We start from the raw sequence: 20,152 nt of genomic DNA, 5'->3' as shown, positions 1-20,152 counted from the left end.
AAAAAATATATATATAATAACTTAGTTTGCATTTTACAGCATTTCCAGGTCAGGGTGTCCTTGGCTGGGACCTGTGCCCCCGGCCTGCACTCCACAGCATGGCCGACCCCCAGGCTGGAGCATACACAGCCCCAGTAGCAGGACACAGGACAGGTAGCAGCACCCACAGTCACTCCATGCCAATTTCACAGGGGTTCAGCCCCCTCTCTTCTGCATCCCTATACGTCCTTCGGAAGTCACTGAAGCGTGGGGCACAGCCCAGCTGGGCCTCCCCGAAGTGCATGTGGCCAGTAAAGAGGAAGTCCCCATGCCCTGGCCGCACACCACACTCCAGCAGCGTCAGGATGCGGCCCTGCCAGTGGCCATGGCCCTCAGGCGCTGGCTGAAAGACCCTGCTCTTCTGCCGATAGAGCCTGCTCACCCGCAGATGGATGACTGACTCCTGCCGCTCTGGCACGTGGGTGACGTCCTGGATGGAGCCTCGGACGACTGTGGGGGAAGGAGACACAGGTCAGCGGGTCCAGTAGCACTGTAGCTGAGGACAAGCACATAGCAGGCGCTACCCCACACATGCCCCTGACTGTGATGGGCATCAGAACCAGAGCTATACCTGAACCCTGCCATTTAGAAATCCCTTAAAAAGCTCAAGTGTAGTGGTAGAAAGTTGCCAGGGGCTGTCCCTGATGCTGGCACTGTGAGACAAAGGTGCTCTTTCTGCTGCGGGCCTGACAAGCACACATACATGCTCTGTAAGGGGGCACATCAGGGCAGTGTGGGGGCTGTACCAGGGCCCCTGTCAGCCTGCCCAGCCCCAATCCTGGTCCTGGAGAGCAGGGCAGTGACATGATCAGAGCTCAGGGAGGGGGCCCGGGGACAGGGCCAGCTGGGCTGGCTTCACGTGCCTACCACCACAGCAGCTGGCCAGAAAGCACCACCCCGGGGACCCAGCCCCTGACACCACATGCAAGGGGCCTGCATCCCTCAGACTACAGCCCTGGGCCCTCCAGGGCCCAGGGGCCCCAGCTATCGGGGAACTTGGATGAAGAACAGATGGGGCTTGCAGGTGGTGGCCATCTCAGGGTCAGGCTGCCCATTGCATGGTATTCAGAGAACACTCAAGAGCCCCTGGGAACTGCAGGACTTCAGAGCCCCCAGGGAGCAGTGAGCTCAGGTACAGAACAGGACGATGATTGACAGTCACCCAGAATGTCCACCCCAGCTCTCAGTGTGGGTGTGCATGTGTGTACACGTGAGGGTGAAAGTATGCACACATGTGTGAAGCCTTCATGCTGTGGGCACAGAAGAGCACCTCTTCCACCACCCCTGGGGAAACCATATCCAGACGCTTCTGCAGACCCAAGAGGGAGCACTGCCCACAGGGGACCCATGCCAGAAGGACCAAGCATAAGAGACCTGAGAGGAGACACTCACCAAAGTCACTAGTGCAGACGGCCAGGAGCACTTCGGTGTCACTGCATGGGCGGCACGGGGCTGAGAGGAGAGAACAGATCAGCATACAGCCTGGCAGGCCCTGGCCCCTGCCCTCTGTGGTCAGAAATTCTGGTGAGCCACAAGCCCTCCCCAGCTCCAACATGTCAGAGGCAGATGCCCGGCTGCGCATGATGGCACACGTTGCCACCAGACTCACCTCGCCAGACATGTCAATCTTGTGTAGGACCAGGGCGTGTGCCAACTGCCATGTGCCTTGCTGGCACTGTTGTGCCAGAGGAGCAAGGACTTCATGGTGACCACTCTCATGCACCCACCACAAATGCAAAGCTGACCCAAGCCAAGCTGAGCCCCTGCCCCTGGGCATCCACTCCCACCCCAGCCTCCATAGCATACCCCAGACACCAGGGTGCCTCACGAGCAGGTACCTCCTTGCAGCATGGAGATACCCCTTCCCTAGACCAATCTCCAGCCACAGCCCAAAGGGCTGGGCCAGTCCCACAGGACCCAGATGCTGACCAGAAAGACTGACGAGGCCCAGGATCTACAAAGGTGACGAGTGAGGCAGGGCAGGAGGCAGCACCTGTGCAGGCACAAGGCCTGGGGTGGGGGCCATCAGCTCATCCCCTTCACCAGACCCCACCTGGTCCCTGGGACAAAGGTGCAAACACCTTTTAAACTGAGCCAAGCCCACAGGACCCCCATGGCCCCAGAATCCTGGGGCCTCGCTCCCTCCAAGAACCTAGAGGCTCCTCAGGCTCAGCCTCCCTGGCCAAACAACTTACGCAACACACTTCCAGGGTGGCCTGCACCCTGCCCTTTGCCCCAGTTCCCCAAACGTCAAACAGAAACTCGGGGCCGGCCCCAGCAATCCTGGGCGTCCACACACACACTCCAGTGTGGAGGTGTGAGACCTCAGCGGGAGGATTCCCCTCCACCAGTCTGCACTATGAGGCTGGGGACCCCTCGGCCCTGGGGAAGCTCAGGTCCATGCACACCTGGTACCACCCTGTCCACCCGGAGCTGAGCCAGGCTGAGCCACCACCTGACTAGAGGCTGCACCGACCCCCTCCAGCCAGTGTCTCCCAGGGATGGGCAGCAAACGTCAGCTCTTGACGACTGGCCAAGCGCTCTCAGGCCACCAAGAGTGCAGAGGCGCCTTCTGGAACCAGAGGTACCTGGAGCCTTGGAGTCACTCACGCCATCAGATGGGAGGCAAGGCTGGTGGGCATGGAGAGGGTGAGTCTGAAGCACTGGCCTCCCTGCCCTGTGCCAATAGCATGGGCTGGGGGCCTCCAAGGCTCGGCAGCCACTAACTCCCCAGCCCACCCATCACCTGTAGCACTTTTGCTTCTACTGAGTTATCAGGAAAAGCAGAACCACAAACAAGAACCACCTGCTGGTGCCTCCCCCCTGCCCAGCCCTTCATAGGATGGGCATCTTCCCACCACACCCCGAACTCCAGAGCCTTCTGCTGGAGCTCCAGAACCCCTCAGATGTCCACCCCATTCCCAGCCAGCCGAGGGCACCTGTGACATTCCCTCGGCCCTCACTGCTGCCCCCTGGGGCTCAGCCCAGGCAGCCCCTGACAAACACCTTGTGCTGCAGAGGAGCTGATGGGCCCTGGCCACACAGGGACACAGGACCTCAGACCTGTGCCTTCAGTGTCACCAAGTCTACACACATCCCTCTGCCCATGAGTCACACACCTGTGACCTCCACCAACAGCTAGGGGAAAAGCCTGGAGACCCTCCCCTCACTGGAGCTGCCCTGGCTCACACCCAGCCTCCAGCAGCAGGGGTAGGGACCCCAAGGGCAGTCATTGTCCCCAGACCCACCCAGAGCCATGGTTGGCTGAGGTCACAAACCCCACCCTGGAAGCATCTACTTCTCACTCTGAGCTTGGCAGAGTGCAGTTCAACTTCATGGAAAATACAGTGTGGACTCTGAGGACAGAGATCTGGAAACAGCTATCAGTCAGAATCGGGCTCAGGAAGGCCCTGAAAGGTACTCATGGGCCCAGCACAAGCTTCTGAGAGAACGTGGGTGTGGATGCTTTGGAGATGTTCAGGAGTACATCAAATGAACCAGAGGAGGAGGGAACAGCATCAGGCAGGACAGGGACACCTGGGGAGCAGGGTGGGTCCAGCAGGCCGGCAGGTGCTGTGGGGGACAGCCCAGGGTGAGGGCAGGAGCAGCTGGCTCAGGGGAGAGTCCTGGACAAGTGGAGCTGGCGGCCAGCAGGCAGGACTGCTCCCCAGGACAGCTGCCGAGCGTGCACAGGTCCAGACGGAGCCCTCAGGAGAAAACACGGGGGATCAAGGACAGCCGATGACAGTGAGCATGGCCTTCGACCAAGTGAACAAGGTGTGCCCAGGGTGTGGACAGGGTATGGGGAGGACCCGGAGGACTGAGGCTGAGGTTGAGATCAGCCAGCACCTCTAGGACACAAGGAGGACCCTGGGTGGAGGCCTCACCTGTCCCTCCAGCTTGAGTCCCTCCTTCCCCTCTCTTCCTGGTGAAGAAGCAGGTGGGGGCCATGCCCTGCCCCCAGGCCAGGAACCAGTTAAGATGAAAAGTGACCTCAGGGTCATCAGTGGCCCGAGGAAGCCACTGAGGCCAGAGAGATGGGAGCTTCAGAAAAAAATGAGCCATCTCTTCTGCTTCCAGGAAGCAGTGAGCTGTCTTTTCCACCTCCAGACTTTGCTGGCCATGCACACACCCATCAGGCACCCCCAGACTCTAAAGCTCCTGGGGAGCCTCAGGCAAGTCAGGCTGGTGACTCAGGCTTAGCCAGCAGGACAGGCTTTCACGGGGGTGGGAAGCTGACCCGAAGGCTCTAGGCCTAACCCCTGAACCGCCTGGGCAGTGACTTCCACACCCAAGACCAGCTTCAGTGTCCTGCACCTCCTCCCTGGACACCTGCCCTGGGCCTCTCCAGAGCCCCAACTCCCAGAGCACAGGCTGGTGGAGCCTGCCAGCACCGGATATGTCACCTGGCGATCTGTTACCTTGAGATCCATCAATTCGAGATGTCACCCGCTGCACCTATTCCTTGGAACCAGATGGCACCCCAACCCTCACCAGCCAACCCCTCGGCCCCATCCAGAGTGCTGTCTGTTTCCCCAGGCAGCTGGGCCCTGGAGGGCAGCCCCAGACCGCTCCTGCCCATCCCTTGGCCTGGAGGTATACTGGAAAACAGCCCTGTGGCCATCGACACCTCTGTACCCTGTCCGATTCCCCGTGTCAGAGGCGGTGCTGCTGCTCAAGCTCTGGCAAACCCCACGAAGGTGGAGGGCACGGGGTGAGCAGGTGCTGGGACTGGGTTCACCTGCTGCCTGACCCTGTCCTCCACCCCTGGAGGAGTGTCCCCCAGGGCTAGAGTCATCTGCTGCCCAACCCCAGTTCTATATCCTTGGAGGAATGTCCCCTGGAGCAAGCATCATCCAATACCTCACCCCCATACTACATCCCTGGAGGAGTGTGCCCCAGGGCTGAGGTCATCCACTGCCTGATCCCCATTCTATACCCCTGGAGGAGTGTGTCCCAGGGCTGAGGTCATCCGCTGCCTGATCTCTGTCCTGCACTCCTGGAGGAGTGTGCCCCAGGGCTGAGGTCATCCACTGCCTGATCTCTGTCCTGTACCCCTGGAGGAGTGTGCCCCAGGGCTGAGGTCATCCTCTGCCTGATCCCCATCCTATACCCCTGGAGGAGTGTGCCCCAGGGCTGAGGTCATCCGCTGCCTGATCTCTGTCCTGCACCCCTGGAGGAGTGTGCCCCAGGGCTGAGGTCATCCTCTGCCTGATCCCCATCCTATACCCCTGGAGGAGTGTGCCCCAGGGCTGAGGTCATCCACTGCCTGATCTCTGTCCTGCACCCCTGGAGGAGTGTGCCCCAGGGCTGAGGTCATCCACTGCCTGACCCCCTTTTTGTAACCCTGGAGGAGTGTGCCCCAGGGCTGAGGTCATCCGCTGCCTGATCTCTGTCCTGCACCCCTGGAGGAGTGTGCCCCAGGGCTGAGGTCATCCGCTGCCTGATCTCTGTCCTGCACCCCTGGAGGAGTGTGCCCCAGGGCTGAGGTCATCTGCTGCCTGATCTCTGTCCTGCACCCCTGGAGGAGTGTGCCCCAGGGCTGAGGTCATCCGCTGCCTGATCTCTGTCCTGCACCCCTGGAGGAGTGTGCCCCAGGGCTGAGGTCATCCGCTGCCTGATCTCTGTCCTGCACCCCTGGAGGAGTGTGCCCCAGGGCTGAGGTCATCCGCTGCCTGATCTCTGTCCTGCACCCCTGGAGGAGTGTGCCCCAGGGCTGAGGTCATCCGCTGCCTGATCTCTGTCCTGCACCCCTGGAGGAGTGTGCCCCAGAGCTGAGGTCATCCGCTGCCTGATCTCTGTCCTGCACCCCTGGAGGAGTGTGCCCCAGGGCTGAGGTCATCCGCTGCCTGATCTCTGTCCTGCACCCCTGGAGGAGTGATCCCTAGGGCTGGGGTCATCCACTGCCTGACCACATTTTTGTAACCCTGGAGGAGCAGCCTGCACCTCTGCTCTGGTCTTCTTGACTCCTAGTGTCTCAGAAGCTGATTTTGCGACATGGATGGACTGGCGGGATGGAGTGAGACTCACACAAGTGCACACACACTGAAGCAGGTTCTGGCTCACAGCACCTCTGCTCCCAGTACAAACCAGAACTCCAATTCACTGCGAGTTCCTCTGCCTCCAGCACAACCACCTGGGCTGGCCCTAGGTGCTCCGCCGCTGCCTGGGCCCCAGCTTCTATCAGTCTTCCATGGCCACAGCAACAGCCAGAACAGAAGATGCTGGTGCTGGCCAGAGAAAGCTTGGAGCTGGCCCTCTGGGGAAGACAACACTGCTGCCAGATGGCTGACACCCACATTCCACATTACGTACCCATTCCCCCAGCATTAACCGCTGAGCAGCTCCCATCCCCTGATACAAGCCAAACACCCCAGGAGAAGAGTCCATCAGCTGCCCTGTACCCGCTGCCAGAGCCCATCACTGGAACATGGCACCTCTGACCATTTCTGGGAATGCCAGGATTGGGTTCCAGCCCCTAGGGCCCCAGTGCAGCAGAGCCTGGGTCCGCATCGCAAGTCCTGGTAGCAGCTGCATGGATGTGCTGCCTCTGACCAGCTTCTTGCCATCCACAGGGCACTCAAGTCACTGCAGGCCCGACTTGGACAGATACCCGGGGCCAGAAGAGTGTATGCTACAGGGTAGCAAGGGAACCCCAAGCACCTGACTCTCAAGACAGAGCAAAGCCCTGGGCATGGAGCCACTGTCCTGCATGGGACCCCACCATGCAGGAGATGCCTGGAGGCCAAGCTCAGGCCTGAGAGCAGGTGCCTGTGCCAGAGCCACTACCCCCCAGTGACCCCGTGGGAACCCAGGCAGTGCAACCAACCCCACAGGCCATAAGCCCTGGCCTGAACGCATGGGCAGAGGGAAGGATGGGGCAACAACAGGAGAGTAGGGGGCAGCTCCCTGGCTCTGCCACCATCCCAGCTCACCAGTTGGGCCCAGCATGGCACCAGCAGACTCTGTGTGCTATGTGTACAAATGTGAGTGGCCAGGTGTGCACAGATGGCAGCACACCCAAAGCTGCTGAGACACATCCTGTACCAGGGCAGAGCTCGGCCACAGGAAACATGAGCCCAGCAGAATGTCCTTGAGGCCAGTCCACATTTTCATCGCACAAGGGACACTCACAGGTCTTCCTACCTGGACCACCACTTCACGTGTTCAGAGTGCCCCAGGTGTTATTGTCATGGCGAGTGGACCTCCAGGGTCCCAGAGTGTGGCATCCCCTCCCCTGGCCCTCCCATCCTCCATAATCACTGGCCCAGGAAAGGGGAACGGCCTGCTCACAGCCCACGGGCTGGAACCTGCCCTGCAGCTGCAGGATCTGAGGACATCTCCTCTGTGCCCACTTGCAGGGCTGTCTAGAGACTAGCACTGTCCACAACCCCCAGGTCAGGAAAGTCTGCATACCTCAAGGTGGGAAAAACCCCAAGGCAGAGCCCCTGACCCTCACACAGCACACACAGTCTGCTGGCGCCATGCTGGGCCCAACGGGTCTCAGAGAGATTCTCTGTCAGGACCTCTCCAGGTTCTCATGCTGTCAGACACTGTCCAAAGGGGACACTGCACTGGTGCCTGAGGCTGCCACGCCATCCAAAGAGGAGTCCTCCCTAGGCATGCCTCTTGAGGCCCCTCGGGCACTCCCATGGGTGATGGGGTCTCACGGCCAGCCAGAGCCCCTTCAGAATTCTGCATCTGTCCTGCAGAGCAGAGCAGCCACTGCCCCAGAACTGCTGGATGCAGGACCACCCCTCCTCCGGGCCATGAGTCACCACCAAGTCCTCACCCAAGCCCAACACCTGCTCCTGCTGCAGACACCAAGACCAGGACCAGCTCACGGGGCCGTGCAAAAGCATGGCCCCTCTTCAAATGCCTCAGACCCAGTGGATTTGGAATCTGCACCTCAAGCCGCCCTGGTCAAACACGCACTGCTCCACCAGGTCAGGAACACCAAGGTCCCGGGCTGCGGCATCTCAAGGGGTGGTGGGTGGAAGGCTGCATTTCAAAGGTAGTTTGCTTTTGAGGTCCAACACCCCCCCTTGTTCCCCAATGGGGGCCTGTGTACAGGGGACTCAAAGGGCTCTCCAGACAAACGTGGCCTGGCAGGTGTGCCACTCCAGGTCATGACCCCTAGTGTCTTCACAGGGGAGCCATGGAGAATATCAGGCGTCTGGCAACACAGTAAGCACCCCCCACCCCCGCCGCCAACCCCCATCCCCTGGTCTACTCACCAGAGAGTGTGTGGCCCAGCCCCCTGCGCCCGCTGGTCAGCTCATACTGGAAACCCGTGGTCCTCCTGCTGATGTCCTGCTGGGGTGTGGCCTCCACAAACAGGCCACCCTGCTCCAGGCTGAAGCATTGCACCTGTCCAGCATGGCTGCTCCCATCCTGCACCAGCAGCCTCAGTTCTCCAGTTCTCTCCAAATAGATGTTGGCCCCAGAGGAGCCACTGAAGGGCTTGATGCACACAGTCAGCCCTCGGGAGGGCGAAAAGGTGTTGGGCCGCAAGTTGACAATCAGTGCCCCAGTTGGGTACATCCACTCCACGGAGCCGGCTGCGCAGCGCAGATACACCTGCTCCACTTCCTTCCTGTGAGCCTCATGGGTCAGCCCGCTGCAGAAGATGAGTAGAATCAGTCAGAGCCCAGGGGGAGGCCGCACCCCTGCCCAGGAGAGCCTGTGAGGCCCCACCCTGACCACACACCCCACCCACCCAGAAGTGCAGGCACTGCCCCTGCACACCTGTCAGGAGAGCGTAAGCCCCACCCTGGCACACCTATCAGGAGGCTCCACCCCTGCACGTCCCCCCCCCCCCAAGAGTGTGTGAGATAGCCCTCCACAACCACAACCCCTCCACAACTGCTGACAGACAGCCCACGGCCTGCCTCAGTGCCCACCTCCCCTTCAGGGAGCGGCAGAACCCAGCAAGCCACCTCTACCAGCCTCCCCACAGGCTCCCTGCAGAGGGCCCGCTCCAAGAGTCAAGGCAGGTTGACTGAGGAGCACAGGCATCCAGGGGCCCAGACCCTGGCCACGCCCTCCAGGCTCAGTGTCTGTAGCCTTCAGATGGAGTCTCAGCCAGGTCCCTAAGCCAGGGAGACCCGGGGCTCCTGGGAAGTGAGAGCTGCAGAGGGCTGGGTGGTTCCGAAACACCCAGGAAACACTGTCACCAACCAGAGTTCCAATCACCCAGGAGGGCCTGGACTTCAGTGGAGAGACAAGGCAGAGCCTCACTGGGGGGTGAAAAGCCAGGCTCACACAGGTACAGAGGTGGCAGCACCTATGACCACATGCTCCAGAGGACAGCTCTCAGCCAGCTAGGAGTGTTGACAATGGATGAGCTCCGCTCTGCCGCACAGGCTGCACTGGGCAGCCTCGCTGTACTTCCTCCAAGGTGACAGTCCACTCTCCTTTCATTCACTGGGCCGCCTGGGGTACCTGCATGGCCCATCATTTCTAAAAGCAAGTTCAGTTGTCACTAAAGAGCAAGGGAACAACCTGGGGGTGGAGAGGGAGGTGAAAGGACCAAAGGTAACCAGGCCACACACCCCCAGGGCTCAACAGAAAGATAGTGAAGGTGCTGCTCTCATCAGGCAGGCCCTGAGAAATCAAAGCAACCAAAACAGGGTTCAGCAGCCCAGAACTTTAATGTAAATGCCAGCTCCTCGCTGACGGTGACGTCATGGGCACCAGCAGACCTGGAACTGAGCCAACGACTTCAGATAAGTGCCTTATTACTTGAAATTTGGTTCTGATCAGATCTCAGACAGGTTTGCCCACATTCTTAGGATTTTTATGTGAAATGAGCAGTGCTAACTCCAGAGCCCTGGCCCCAGCAGGTTATGAACACTCTGCAGAGGAGAGAGGGCACCACACAGTTCCCATTTACTGCCGGGTGACTCAGGCATGGGGCCCCTGAACCTCGCTTTTGCTATGATGGCTGGCTGCAGGCTGAGGCCACAGAGTCACTCTGCAGACTACATCAGAAGGAAGCGTCAAGGGTGAAACCTCTGGCCCACTGCCCACCCCCACAAGGCCCTGGGTCACACACGCAGAGCAAACTAAAACTCACACAAGCTCCTCTGACACCTATGGAGAGATGGGCACAGTCACAGAGCTGTGTGGAAACTGTACCAAGTGGTGCAAGGCAGACATACCTGGCCACAGTCAGTGCTGTCCCAGTGCAGTCTCCAGTCTCTGGCATCAAGACACTGACACCTGCCCTGGGTCCAGGCACAATCCTCAACTCTCTTTCCCCAATAAACTGCCCAGTCTACGTCTCCGCTTCCATCTCAGGGCCCTGAGGGTTGGGAGGGCAGAGGCCCAGCACCCATCTCTGAAGCACTGTACTCTTCTGCACAGGGGGAAACAGGGAAGCCTGCCTTCCACCCCAACTCAGGCAGAGCAGAGGGAACCCTCAAGGTGATAGTGTCCAACCACGTACCAGGGCAGAAGGACCTGAGTCTGGAGGCTGTTGACCCCACCTACACTTGAAGCAAGAGCTGCCCATGATGTCCATCTGGCTCCATCTAATGAGAAGGAAGTAAAACAGAGATGGACCCACAGGAAATGAAGGGCCCATTTCCTCACCCTTAGCCATATCTATACCCATCCCAGGGCCAGTGTCTTCTCCATTCTCTAAAACATCAGGTCAACAGGAATCCAAGTAGATGCTCAGCATGGAACCAGTAGCAGGTATTGCTCAAGACCCCCACATAGACAAACGACTATCCTGGTTCCTACCCCACATCCAAACATCCAGCAAGACCCCCATGTAGACCAACAACTGTGTTGGTTCCTGCCATACAAACAAATATCAAGCACCCAGCAAATGGAAAAAAAAAAAGGTCTATGTAAGGTTGCTACAATTGCACAAGTGAATACATTATTAATGGTCATTGATGATGGCATTTTACCATCTTCAAGAGATGCAGGTGCCACACTAAGCAAAACTGCAAACTCCACCACACTGCTGTGATGAGACCACAGGGTGCACACAGAATTGGATCAAGTCCATATCGTGACACCTGCAAGGCTATTTAATCAGATTAGTTAAGCTGAATTAATGCTTTTATTTAAAAAATCAGCAAGCATCACCCAGGTAGACATGCCTGTGGGCACCTTTATGGAAAAGATGGTAAATCCAGCAGACTTCTGAGGACCTGCTGAAGCAAGCTGAGCTCATGCCTGCAACTGGTACGTGGCCAGCCCCAAACTACTCACACCTACAGCTGGCAAACCTCAAGTCACCAGGACAAGACAATTGTGGTTGCTGGAGTGAGACTGGTCCTGGATCATGGGCAAAGTCAGAGGTTCTGCCCCCAAGGCTGCCCTCCACTTCCCCATCTTGCCAGAGAGCCCAGGTGTGGCTGCACCTGCTCTACCCCATGACGCCAGTGGGAAAGTTCATGGTTCACCTTTATGGTCCCTGGGTGATAAAGATTGAGGCACTGGTCCTGCCTCCTACACAGGAAGAAGGATTTCAAAATCTCTAATTTGATTGCTTAGAAATACCCAGAAGCACCAGCACATCAATATGAGTGGCCAGTGTCCCTCCTAGCAGGGGTCAGAATCCACCTGCTTGCTCCGCCCTGTGCTGTGTTCCAACAGCTCCTAAAGGGTCACAAACCATGGAGTTAGCAAGAAAGCCAGCAGACTCCTGGGTTTCAACAGGAGTCAGCTGATGTGTGAAGTGTATTGATAAATGGGGTAGCAGCTATAAGGCAAGGGAGCTTGGTTTATGCTCCAGGCCCTGCCTCCTCTCCGGCAGCTCCAAGGGTCCCTCAGCTGTCCTTCGCTAGGTTCAGACTTTGGGAGAGGTGCCATCAAGGGAGTCCAAGAAGGATGTTGGCAGACAAGGCCAGGGGCCCAGGCAGTGTTCCTGCTTCTGCACTGGACAGCACACCTACCCTTCTGCAAACACCTAGACCTCCGGAGTTCTGGGCACCCTAGGCTTGGAACTGTAGCCCGAGACATGCAGTCCTCTGAGGACCTGGGAAGGAAGTTGGCTCCAACTGGAACCCAAGCTCAGGGACAGGGACTGGGTTTTCTGGTTTTGATCTGCTGGAGCAGAACACCCCAAAGCCTTGAGCTGGGGTGCACTGATCCACGAGAAGAGGCTGAGAGCAGGGATTTTGATTATTATGGCTAGAGAAAGGGCAGTCCCAGAGAGTCAGCATCAGAGGCTCCCGGCCAGCTCTGTGCTGGCGCCAGCATTCCCGAGGCCAGCCCTCCCCCAAAGCTCCAGCCACCCTCAGCCCCAATCTCAGCTCCCGCAGACAGGGGGATTTCTACTGAAAGGGAGGCAGAAAACTCCCAGTGAGGTCGGCAGTGCCCAGAGGTCTCAGGAGCCAGGGGCTGATCTTCAAGTCCAAGCCCTTGGCAGGAGTCTTTCCCATCGGGAGGGGGAGTTGATTGTGGTCATTGTGGTTTCCTCAGAAAACTAAATGCCGTGAATGTCCAAGATGATCAGCCATGCCCTGCTGACGCAGAACCTGGCGCACCAGCTCAACACCCAGTCTTCTCGGAAAAACGGCTTCACAAAAATCACCCGTGACCGCCCCCACCCAGAATGAGCTGTCTGCCTCTCGAGTCTAACTATCAGCCCAAGGACTACAAGCTTGGGTGGGCGCGCGCCCGACCTCGACACCAGACCTAAGGGTAGCCCCAACCCACAGCGTCTGCAGAGTAGACGCGCAATAGCGCAGCGCGCCTTACAAACTGCTGAATTGTCAACTTCCACCGCACAAAACCAGCTCCACTAAGCCCAAGGAACCTCCTGGGTGCCCGGCACGTCACTGGGTCCTTCCCGAGTAGCTGCGGCTCCCAGGCACCGCGCCCGCGCACAGTTGTGACCTGCACCCCTTTCTGCATGTCACACTTTGGTTTCTAAAAAGTCCTCGGCGGCCACCGCGAACGGGGGAAGGGGGGGGGTCGCGGAGCCCGGCGCGCTGCTGCCAAGGGCGGCCTGACCTTCACAGGGCCGGGCGGGGGGCTCTGCCCCGTTATACTCTGCCCGGCGCACAGGTGTCCGCCTGCGGCTGGTCGCCCAGCGGACGTACTACAGTCAACGTGGGTCTCGTTCCGTCCCCGAAACCGCCGCACCCGGCCATCCCTTCTCGCTTTGCCCGGCTCCTCCCGGCCTGGGGCGCACAGCTCCCGCCACGGGCAGGAACCCGGAGGGCGCGACCATGGACCCCGCCCGCTCCGGCTCCCACTGAGCTGAGCTCTGGACTCAGGACCAGCGCTGCGCCCGGGACGAGTGGGCGTCCGGCCTGGGCAGACCCCGCGGTGTTGCGGAGGTGACTCCCCAGGCGTCTTCGGGGCAGGGACCTGGACGCCTCGGGCTCTTTTGTTCTGGAACCGGGGACGGGGATGGGGACATCGAACTCGGCCTGGAGAGCTGCCCCCGATCCCGCCGCGCTGGTCCCAGCTCGGGAGCAGAGCCAACGGTACCGGAGGACCTGGATCCGGGCGGGTTGGACCGGGGTCGCTCCGCGAGACTCACCTCCCCTTCCAGCTGCACAGGTCGCTGGAATACTGCGCGCCCGCGCCGCCCAGCAGCACCGCCAGAAGCAGCAGAAGCGGAGGGGGCGGGCCCGCGCCCGGGACGGGGGGCCGCGGCCACAGCTGCCCCGCGCGCCCCCCGGTTACCCGCGCCGCGCCCCGCATGCTCCGGCGGGGTGGGCGCTGATTTCGTGTCCGCGCCCACCCAGCAGACCCTCGACTGGGCGCGGCCGGCGGGGCGGGCTCCGTGTGCAGGAGGGTCACGTCGCGCGCCTCCAGCGCCCCCTGTTCGGCCGCCCGCCCATCCCGGCCCGCCTGGGCCGCCGCGCCGCAGGAGCCGCTGCAGCCTCGCGCTAAGAAGCGCGCCCGCCGCCGCCGCCAGATCCTCTGAGTTGGCGAGTCCGCAGCCCGCGGCCCCGGCTCAGCTGGGGGGTGGGCCCATCCCGCGCCCCGCCCCGCCCCGCCTCCGCACAGAACCCCGCCCCGGCCGGCCGGCCGCCCCGCCCCTGCCCAATCTCCGCGTCCCCGACCCGCGCCGTCGCCTGCGCCGGAACCTCGCCCCGAGCGCGCGCTCGGAGCTCAGCGTCCCGCGCGCCCGACTGGACGCTGCGGACGTGTGAGTGCGCGGTTATCTTGGTTCTCACTGTCGGTGGTGGGATGAGCGAGGGACGTAGAGAAGGTCTTGGAGAAGAGCCGAGGCCGGAGCACGGAGGCCCTGCCGGATGGGAAGGCGCAGCTGGCGTCTGCGCCTGCACTGGGCGGGTTCGGGGACAACCCGAGATAGACCGCTCTCCCCTAAGCCCCCACGGTGGAAGCGCTGTGGCCCATCCTCGCTCCTCACCAGCCGGTGGCTCTCTGGGAAGTTCTTGGCACCTCACCCTCCGCAGAATTTGTACTTGGCGGAGGTTCCGAGTCTGTCCAGGCCTACAGCCCACCCGGCGGGGAGGCCCAGCTTCAGGCCTGACTCCACTGTACAGCGTGCTGGACTCTGAAGCGTCCAGTCCCCAGAAAGTCTTTCTAAGGCTCCCTGAGGACCTGGAGCCTCTGCTTGCGCCTGGCGCTGTGCGCTGCTGCCCACACCCAACACTGCCCACCTCTGGTACTGCTTCATCAACCTGGAAGGCGAGGTTTGTCTTTACAAAGGAGACCATCCTGTACATTGCAGGATTTTAACAAACTGGCCCCTATTCTAGATGTCAGTAGCACTCCTTCTTTCTGCCCCCGTTGGGTCATCCAAACTGTCTCCAGACATTACCCACCCCTCCAAAAAATTCCTAGGTTGAGAGCCAGATGAGAATCTGGGAGTCCAGTTCATTGGATGGTGACTATACAGAGGGGTGGGAAAGGGTGGAATTATGAGTCTGCTGGAGTGAGAAATACCTGGCTCCAAGTGTGTATCAGAAGCAGCTCAGTGCTGGGGAAGGGCCAGGGGCCTAAGGAGCCACCTGTGCTCACCAGGCTGCCCTGACACTGGGATTGCAGCATGGCCAGATCTGTTTAGGACCCTGGAACAGAGCAGGCCTATGCAGCCTGGAGACAGCACTGCCCAGCACCTGAACTGATATCACCCGAGACTCCTGGCCAGGAGTCTTGTGCCCCAGAAACCCATGGGCTTCCTGGACTCCTTTGCTGGCCAGGTTTGAGGCTCTGTCACACATGTGCACCTCAGAGCTTAGAGGCCTGCTCCACCAGCCCCACATCCCTTGGAATGCACTGCGGCAGGTATCCAGGTACAAAAGCACTGGCCCACTGGCATGTCTGAAACAAGCCACTTCCCACACCTCAGCACTTCTTACCCGGGCCGTCTGCACACAGCCCAGCAGGCCCTGTACATCCTGTAAGGGCCTTAAGGCTTGTCAGAGTCCCCCATCACATTGTGGGAGGGGCAGGCAGCATCCAAGGAAGACACTGAGAGCTGGCAGCTTTCAGTGACCTGCCCAAGGCGACCAGGGCTGATGCTGGTTTCATCCCCAGGCACAGCCCTGCCACCTGAAGGGCTGCCCAGCCACCTGTGCCCACTGGGCTGCCCTGACCCTGGAATTACAGCATGCATGGCCAAGTTAATTTGTCCAAGCCCGTGAATGTATAGCAGGAGAGCAAACTGGAATGTAGACCGTGGTGTTTAGTTAATAAATATCCGTATTGGTTCCTTGATGCTAACACTGGCACACTCTAATGCAGGAAGGAAATCTTGGTGGGGGGAAGGGGGGGAATTCTCTCTACAATCTGCTCGATTTTTCTGTAAATCTAAAGAATAAAGTCTACTAATTCAAAAACAAGCAGAAAACGAGGGTAAGAATGAATGACTGCCTGTGTGATTCTTGGGAGAATCCCAGAGGATATTGGGAGAGGGACTATCCCCCAGGACTCGGCTCCCTCCTGAAGGATCTCTAAAGCAGGAATTTCCATATTCCCATCTTTCTGACCCTGGGTGGGTGCCGTGGCAGCAGAACTGGTCCCAAGCTGTTACAGGAGCCTGTGCCCTGTTGGCTTCTGGGGAGTCTTGTACCCCAGAACCCCATGGGCTTCCTGGACTCCTTTGCTGACCTCTGCCCTGGCCCATCAAATCACCTACAAATAAAACATCCCTGGAGTTGGGACTCCTGGTGGTCAGTGATGTCAGGCTCCTGGGGGCAGGAAGATGGAGTGGCTGCTCACCAGCCACCATCCCCTTTCACCCCTGGGTCCTAAGGGTCCTGGCCAGCCTCTGAGCTTTCCAGGGCCATCTCTCCAGGAGACTCGGTGGGGAATGGTCCTGGCATGTCACTCCAGGATGCTGGGAAGGTACCACTTCCCAGAAGCACCTCAGGGCTAAGTACAATAAGAGCCTGTAGTAGCACCCTTCCCACCCCGGGGGAAGGGACCGCTTCACATACTCCTTACGGTGTCTGTGAGGGCGCGGAAGCTCCCTCTGCAGCCACACACCTCCACTGAGGCTGAGCTGCAGAACTGGAGAGTTCCAGAACCCACTAGAATCACACTTGCCTATCCCAGCCTCAGGGAGAAGGGGAAGAGGAGACCCTGGAGTACCCTTCCCCACCCCAGATGAGAGTAACTGAAAGGCTGGGGTCACCTCCTGGTTGAGGCTCGGACTGGTACTAGTGGTCTACCTTCCACCCTAGAGTTCAGGGTCCCTGGCCCACACAAAGAGTTGGTTGGTTTCCGCTTCAGTCCTCACTGACCGTCTCCTGAGCTCATGTATGATGAGTACCCCTTGCTGCCCTGAGCATCCTCTTAGCTTAACCAGGTCCCAGACCCAAAGAAGCCGGGCCAGGATGACACCCAAGGCTCGGCTGTGTGTGCCTGACCCAGGAGTCTGACAGCATAAACTCCAGACTCCCACATTTCCTGGGACCTGTCACTGGGAAAGGCCGCTTAGTGGGACCAGAAACTTCTCAGCCTTTCTGAACACTGGGTGCATGTGGCCCTTACGCGTGGTGGAGGGACAGGGTGTAGCACCTGTCTGGTTCCCAGGGCTGCGAGGACTGTGGCTGTTTGAGTCTCAGCCACCGGCACAGGGGCAGTTCTCGGGTGATGGAGGTTCCTGACACCAGGGCACAGCGTTCATCCCTGGTGGTAGCTGGTAGCTGAGGGTCTCTCCACAGCTGGGGTTCCCAAAGCTCACAAACAGCAAACTGAACGCTGGCTCAGACGGAGGTTTCCCCATGAGCACTGCCAGCTAGCTGGTCTGTTCTACCAAGTGGCCACCACCTGAAACCATCACTGGAGAATCACCATCCTTCCCCAGAAACTGGACACGCCCAGTGGACATTGAACTTCCCACACACGTGCCCAGGAGTCTTCTCTTCACTTTGAAAACATCTTGAGAAGGTTGACAATTGTGGCCCCTTGGTGTTCCGAGAAGAACACCCACCCCACAGCCCTCCAGAGCCACCCTGTCACCCAGCTTCCCCCTGTGAGGCCACTTTTGCTGACCTTCCCAGAGAGACATAATTATCACAATTGTGGTAACTTGACATTCAGCCACTGCAGCAGGTCATGTGTAATTACGACATGAAACACAGACACAGAGGCCCAACCGGCCTCAGCCCAGTAAACCTCACCATGTAATTCTGTACCTAACCCTTCCCTCACCTAATTTGTTGGCAGGTTGTACTGTCTGTGCATCATAGAAAAGTGGAAGGGAGAGTCCTACCAGCTTGGCTGGACCGGAGGGGTCGGCTACGTGCCTAGCAGGCCTGGATGGGTGGGCAAGCCATGGGGCTGGGCGTCTGGCCTTGGGTGGAGCCATGCCACAGCAGCCTAGCAGTGGGGCTGTTCTGCGTGCTGGTATCACCCCCACGGTCTGTAGCAGCTGCTCCTGACATCTGGGGCTGGCTCTCACCCTGCCCAGCTGTTGGCAGACCAGGACCCAGGAGCAGTGAGCTGTATGACCCTCTCAGTACTGGACTCCCCCCAGGCAGTTCTCCACAGGGAAGGCACAGTTTCAGGAGGGGTCTGACCAGGTGGAAGGTGAATTCACATTCGAAGGTGACAGCTGAATTGGCAAGTGGACCCGAGGTGTGTGCTGAGGCCAGGACTGTGAACACAGTGACTGGGCTGCGTGACCATGCACTGGCCCAGGCTGGGCTTCCTGGAGCAGCTGACAGACCTTAGGGGCTGTTGGTGAAGGTGGGGGCCAGGTAAATTTCCCCTGACCAGAAGGGGTCGAGAGGAACAGCCCAGCATGGGCTGGCATTGAGGGGCAAGGACACTCCTGCACCCACAAGTGTGCCCAGGTGGTCAATCCCTGAAGAAGCCACAGATCTCTGCCGAGGAAGGTGACACTGCAGGAAATGAAGAGAAAAGAGGTCGAGTGCGAGTAGGCCACCTGAGGTCCAGTCGCCCGCCAGGTCTGTGGCCACTCACGACATGGGTCAGAGATGTGGCTCTTCCTCTCCAGCCAGCCCACTCACTTCAGAGGAGACACACTGCAGAAAGCCTGGAAGGATCAGCCCCCACTGCCTCAGGCAGGAGGAGGGTCCCACGCAGCAGCACCTGCAGCCCCAGACCCGAGCCTCTCGTCAGACTGTGCAGGGGGCAGGTGTAGCCGCCCACTCACCCTAGGAGGGCTCTGCGTCTCTTGCCTGTGCACACGTCCCCAGGTCATGTGGGAGCTGCAGAGTTTAGGGCACTCCTGTCCTGGAAATGAGGGACAGGAGCCCGTCTGCAAGGCTGAGCCGTCACGGAGCTCCAGCACCACCCAGGAACTGTCACGGAGCTGTGTGCCATATGTGACATGAGCAAGCATGTTCTCACTGGCCCCGTACCTGTTTCTGAGCCAGCAACTGTGGCCGCCTGGGAGCTCTGTGCTCAGACGGGTCCCCACTGACGGGCAGTCCCCTGAGGGTTCCCTGCTGGCTTGGTGAACTGATTGAGGGTAGTCCTAAGAGTGTCTCCCTGCAGAAGTCCTGGCAGCCCCTGTGGGCATCTGAGCCCAGAAGGCACCTCTCTGTGGGCCCACCTGTGGCCGCCTGCACAACCAACTAAGAGCAGCTGTGGGTGCAGACACACTTGGGAGACCTGGGCTCCTGTTTCCTGCAATGCTGCAGAGAGGAGAACTCACACTCCCTGTGCTGGTGGCCTTTGGATTCCTGCCAGAGGCAACCCGCCCCAGCAGACTGGGCAGCTGGGACAGCGGGAAGCCGGGCCCTGTGCCTGGTGCCAACCTGCCTGAACCAGGTCCTGCCAAGGCTCTAATGGGCTGCAGTGCCCATGCTAGACAGAGCCAGGTCCAGTGGACAGGTGCTGTTGAGAGACTGGGCTGTCTAGATGTTGGGCATGTCACTGCCAGGATGGCAGGTGGGAAGGAGGCTTGGATGGTTCACTCATCACCCAGGAGCTGTCCAGCTGAACGGGGCATGACCTCCCACCTGCAGGCCATGGGCAAGGTCCCAGCTGAGGGCCCAGGGCAGTCAGTTCTGGGCCCGCCCGACCGTGGCTGTCCCAGCCCTGGTGACTCAGCCCAGTGGGTGGGTGCAGCTGTAAACACCCTCCACCAGGTGCCTGTCGGTGGGGCCCACCACCATCCCTGTCCTCAGCCCATCCCGTCCTGCTCCTGGAGAGGGCCAGGCAGGGAGCAGGCAGCTCAAGACTGCCCCCAGCTGGAGGGGCTGAGAGCCAGGCCTGGATGTGAGCCCACTAGGTGCATCCCAGCCAGGGGAAAAGCAGGACAGAGTCCACCTGCCCCAGGTTCCAGTGGATGGACAATTCCACCCTGAGCCCAGAAAGACGGTGGAGCCAGGGATGGTAAGTGAGTTAGGACTGGAAAGACCATGGGGACAAGTCAGCAAAGCCCTCACCTCCACCAGGCCGGCTCCTCTCCGTGGAGGAGCTGTCTACAGAGGCCTCTGGTGGCCTTGACCTGCCTGGGGTGGCCTGCTAATGGGTACACTCCTGGGGCCCTCCCACTCCTAGGCCCCTGTTCTCTGGAGTGTCTTGAGCGGGGGAGGGGTGTGAGGAGGCCCTGCCAGGCCAGGGACAGCAACTGCAGCAGGCAGACCGCAGGGGTCTGCCTGACAGTGAGGAGGACAGCCGGGAGGCCACAGTGGCCACAGGCCCTGACATGGCATGGGCCCATGACCTGGCAAGGCCTCAAGCA

At 59.8% G+C, this 20,152-nt stretch overlaps 1 protein-coding gene across 1 annotated transcript; it reads right to left on the bottom strand.

Annotated features, from left to right (window-relative positions):
• Positions 1–26: 26 nt before the first annotated feature.
• On the bottom strand, positions 27–13,910 carry Metrnl (meteorin like, glial cell differentiation regulator). The gene is made up of 4 exons (XM_026381888.2): positions 13,553–13,910; positions 8,277–8,659; positions 1,432–1,491; positions 27–489 (listed from the first exon to the last, which is right to left on the bottom strand). Exons 1-4 carry the CDS (start codon positions 13,714–13,716, stop codon positions 170–172), a joined length of 927 nt encoding a protein of 308 aa, XP_026237673.1. The 5' UTR covers positions 13,717–13,910; the 3' UTR covers positions 27–169.
• Positions 13,911–20,152: the final 6,242 nt, after the last annotated feature.

Source organism: Urocitellus parryii, chromosome 7 (assembly GCF_045843805.1).
Source record: "Urocitellus parryii isolate mUroPar1 chromosome 7, mUroPar1.hap1, whole genome shotgun sequence".
Classification (NCBI taxonomy): Eukaryota; Metazoa; Chordata; class Mammalia; order Rodentia; family Sciuridae; genus Urocitellus; species Urocitellus parryii.
This window is presented reverse-complemented; position numbering and strand designations above follow the sequence as displayed.

Coding starts and splice junctions, on each gene's coding strand:
- Metrnl (XM_026381888.2), bottom strand. CDS start 13,716: ATGCGGGGCGCGGCGCGGGTAACCGGGGGGCGCGCGGGGCAGCTGTGG. Junction 8,660..13,552: donor CTGTGCAGCTGGAAGGGGAG/GTGAGTCTCGCG, acceptor CATCTTCTGCAG/CGGGCTGACCCATGAGGCTC. Junction 490..1,431: donor CGTCTGCACTAGTGACTTTG/GTGAGTGTCTCC, acceptor CTTCCCCCACAG/TCGTCCGAGGCTCCATCCAG.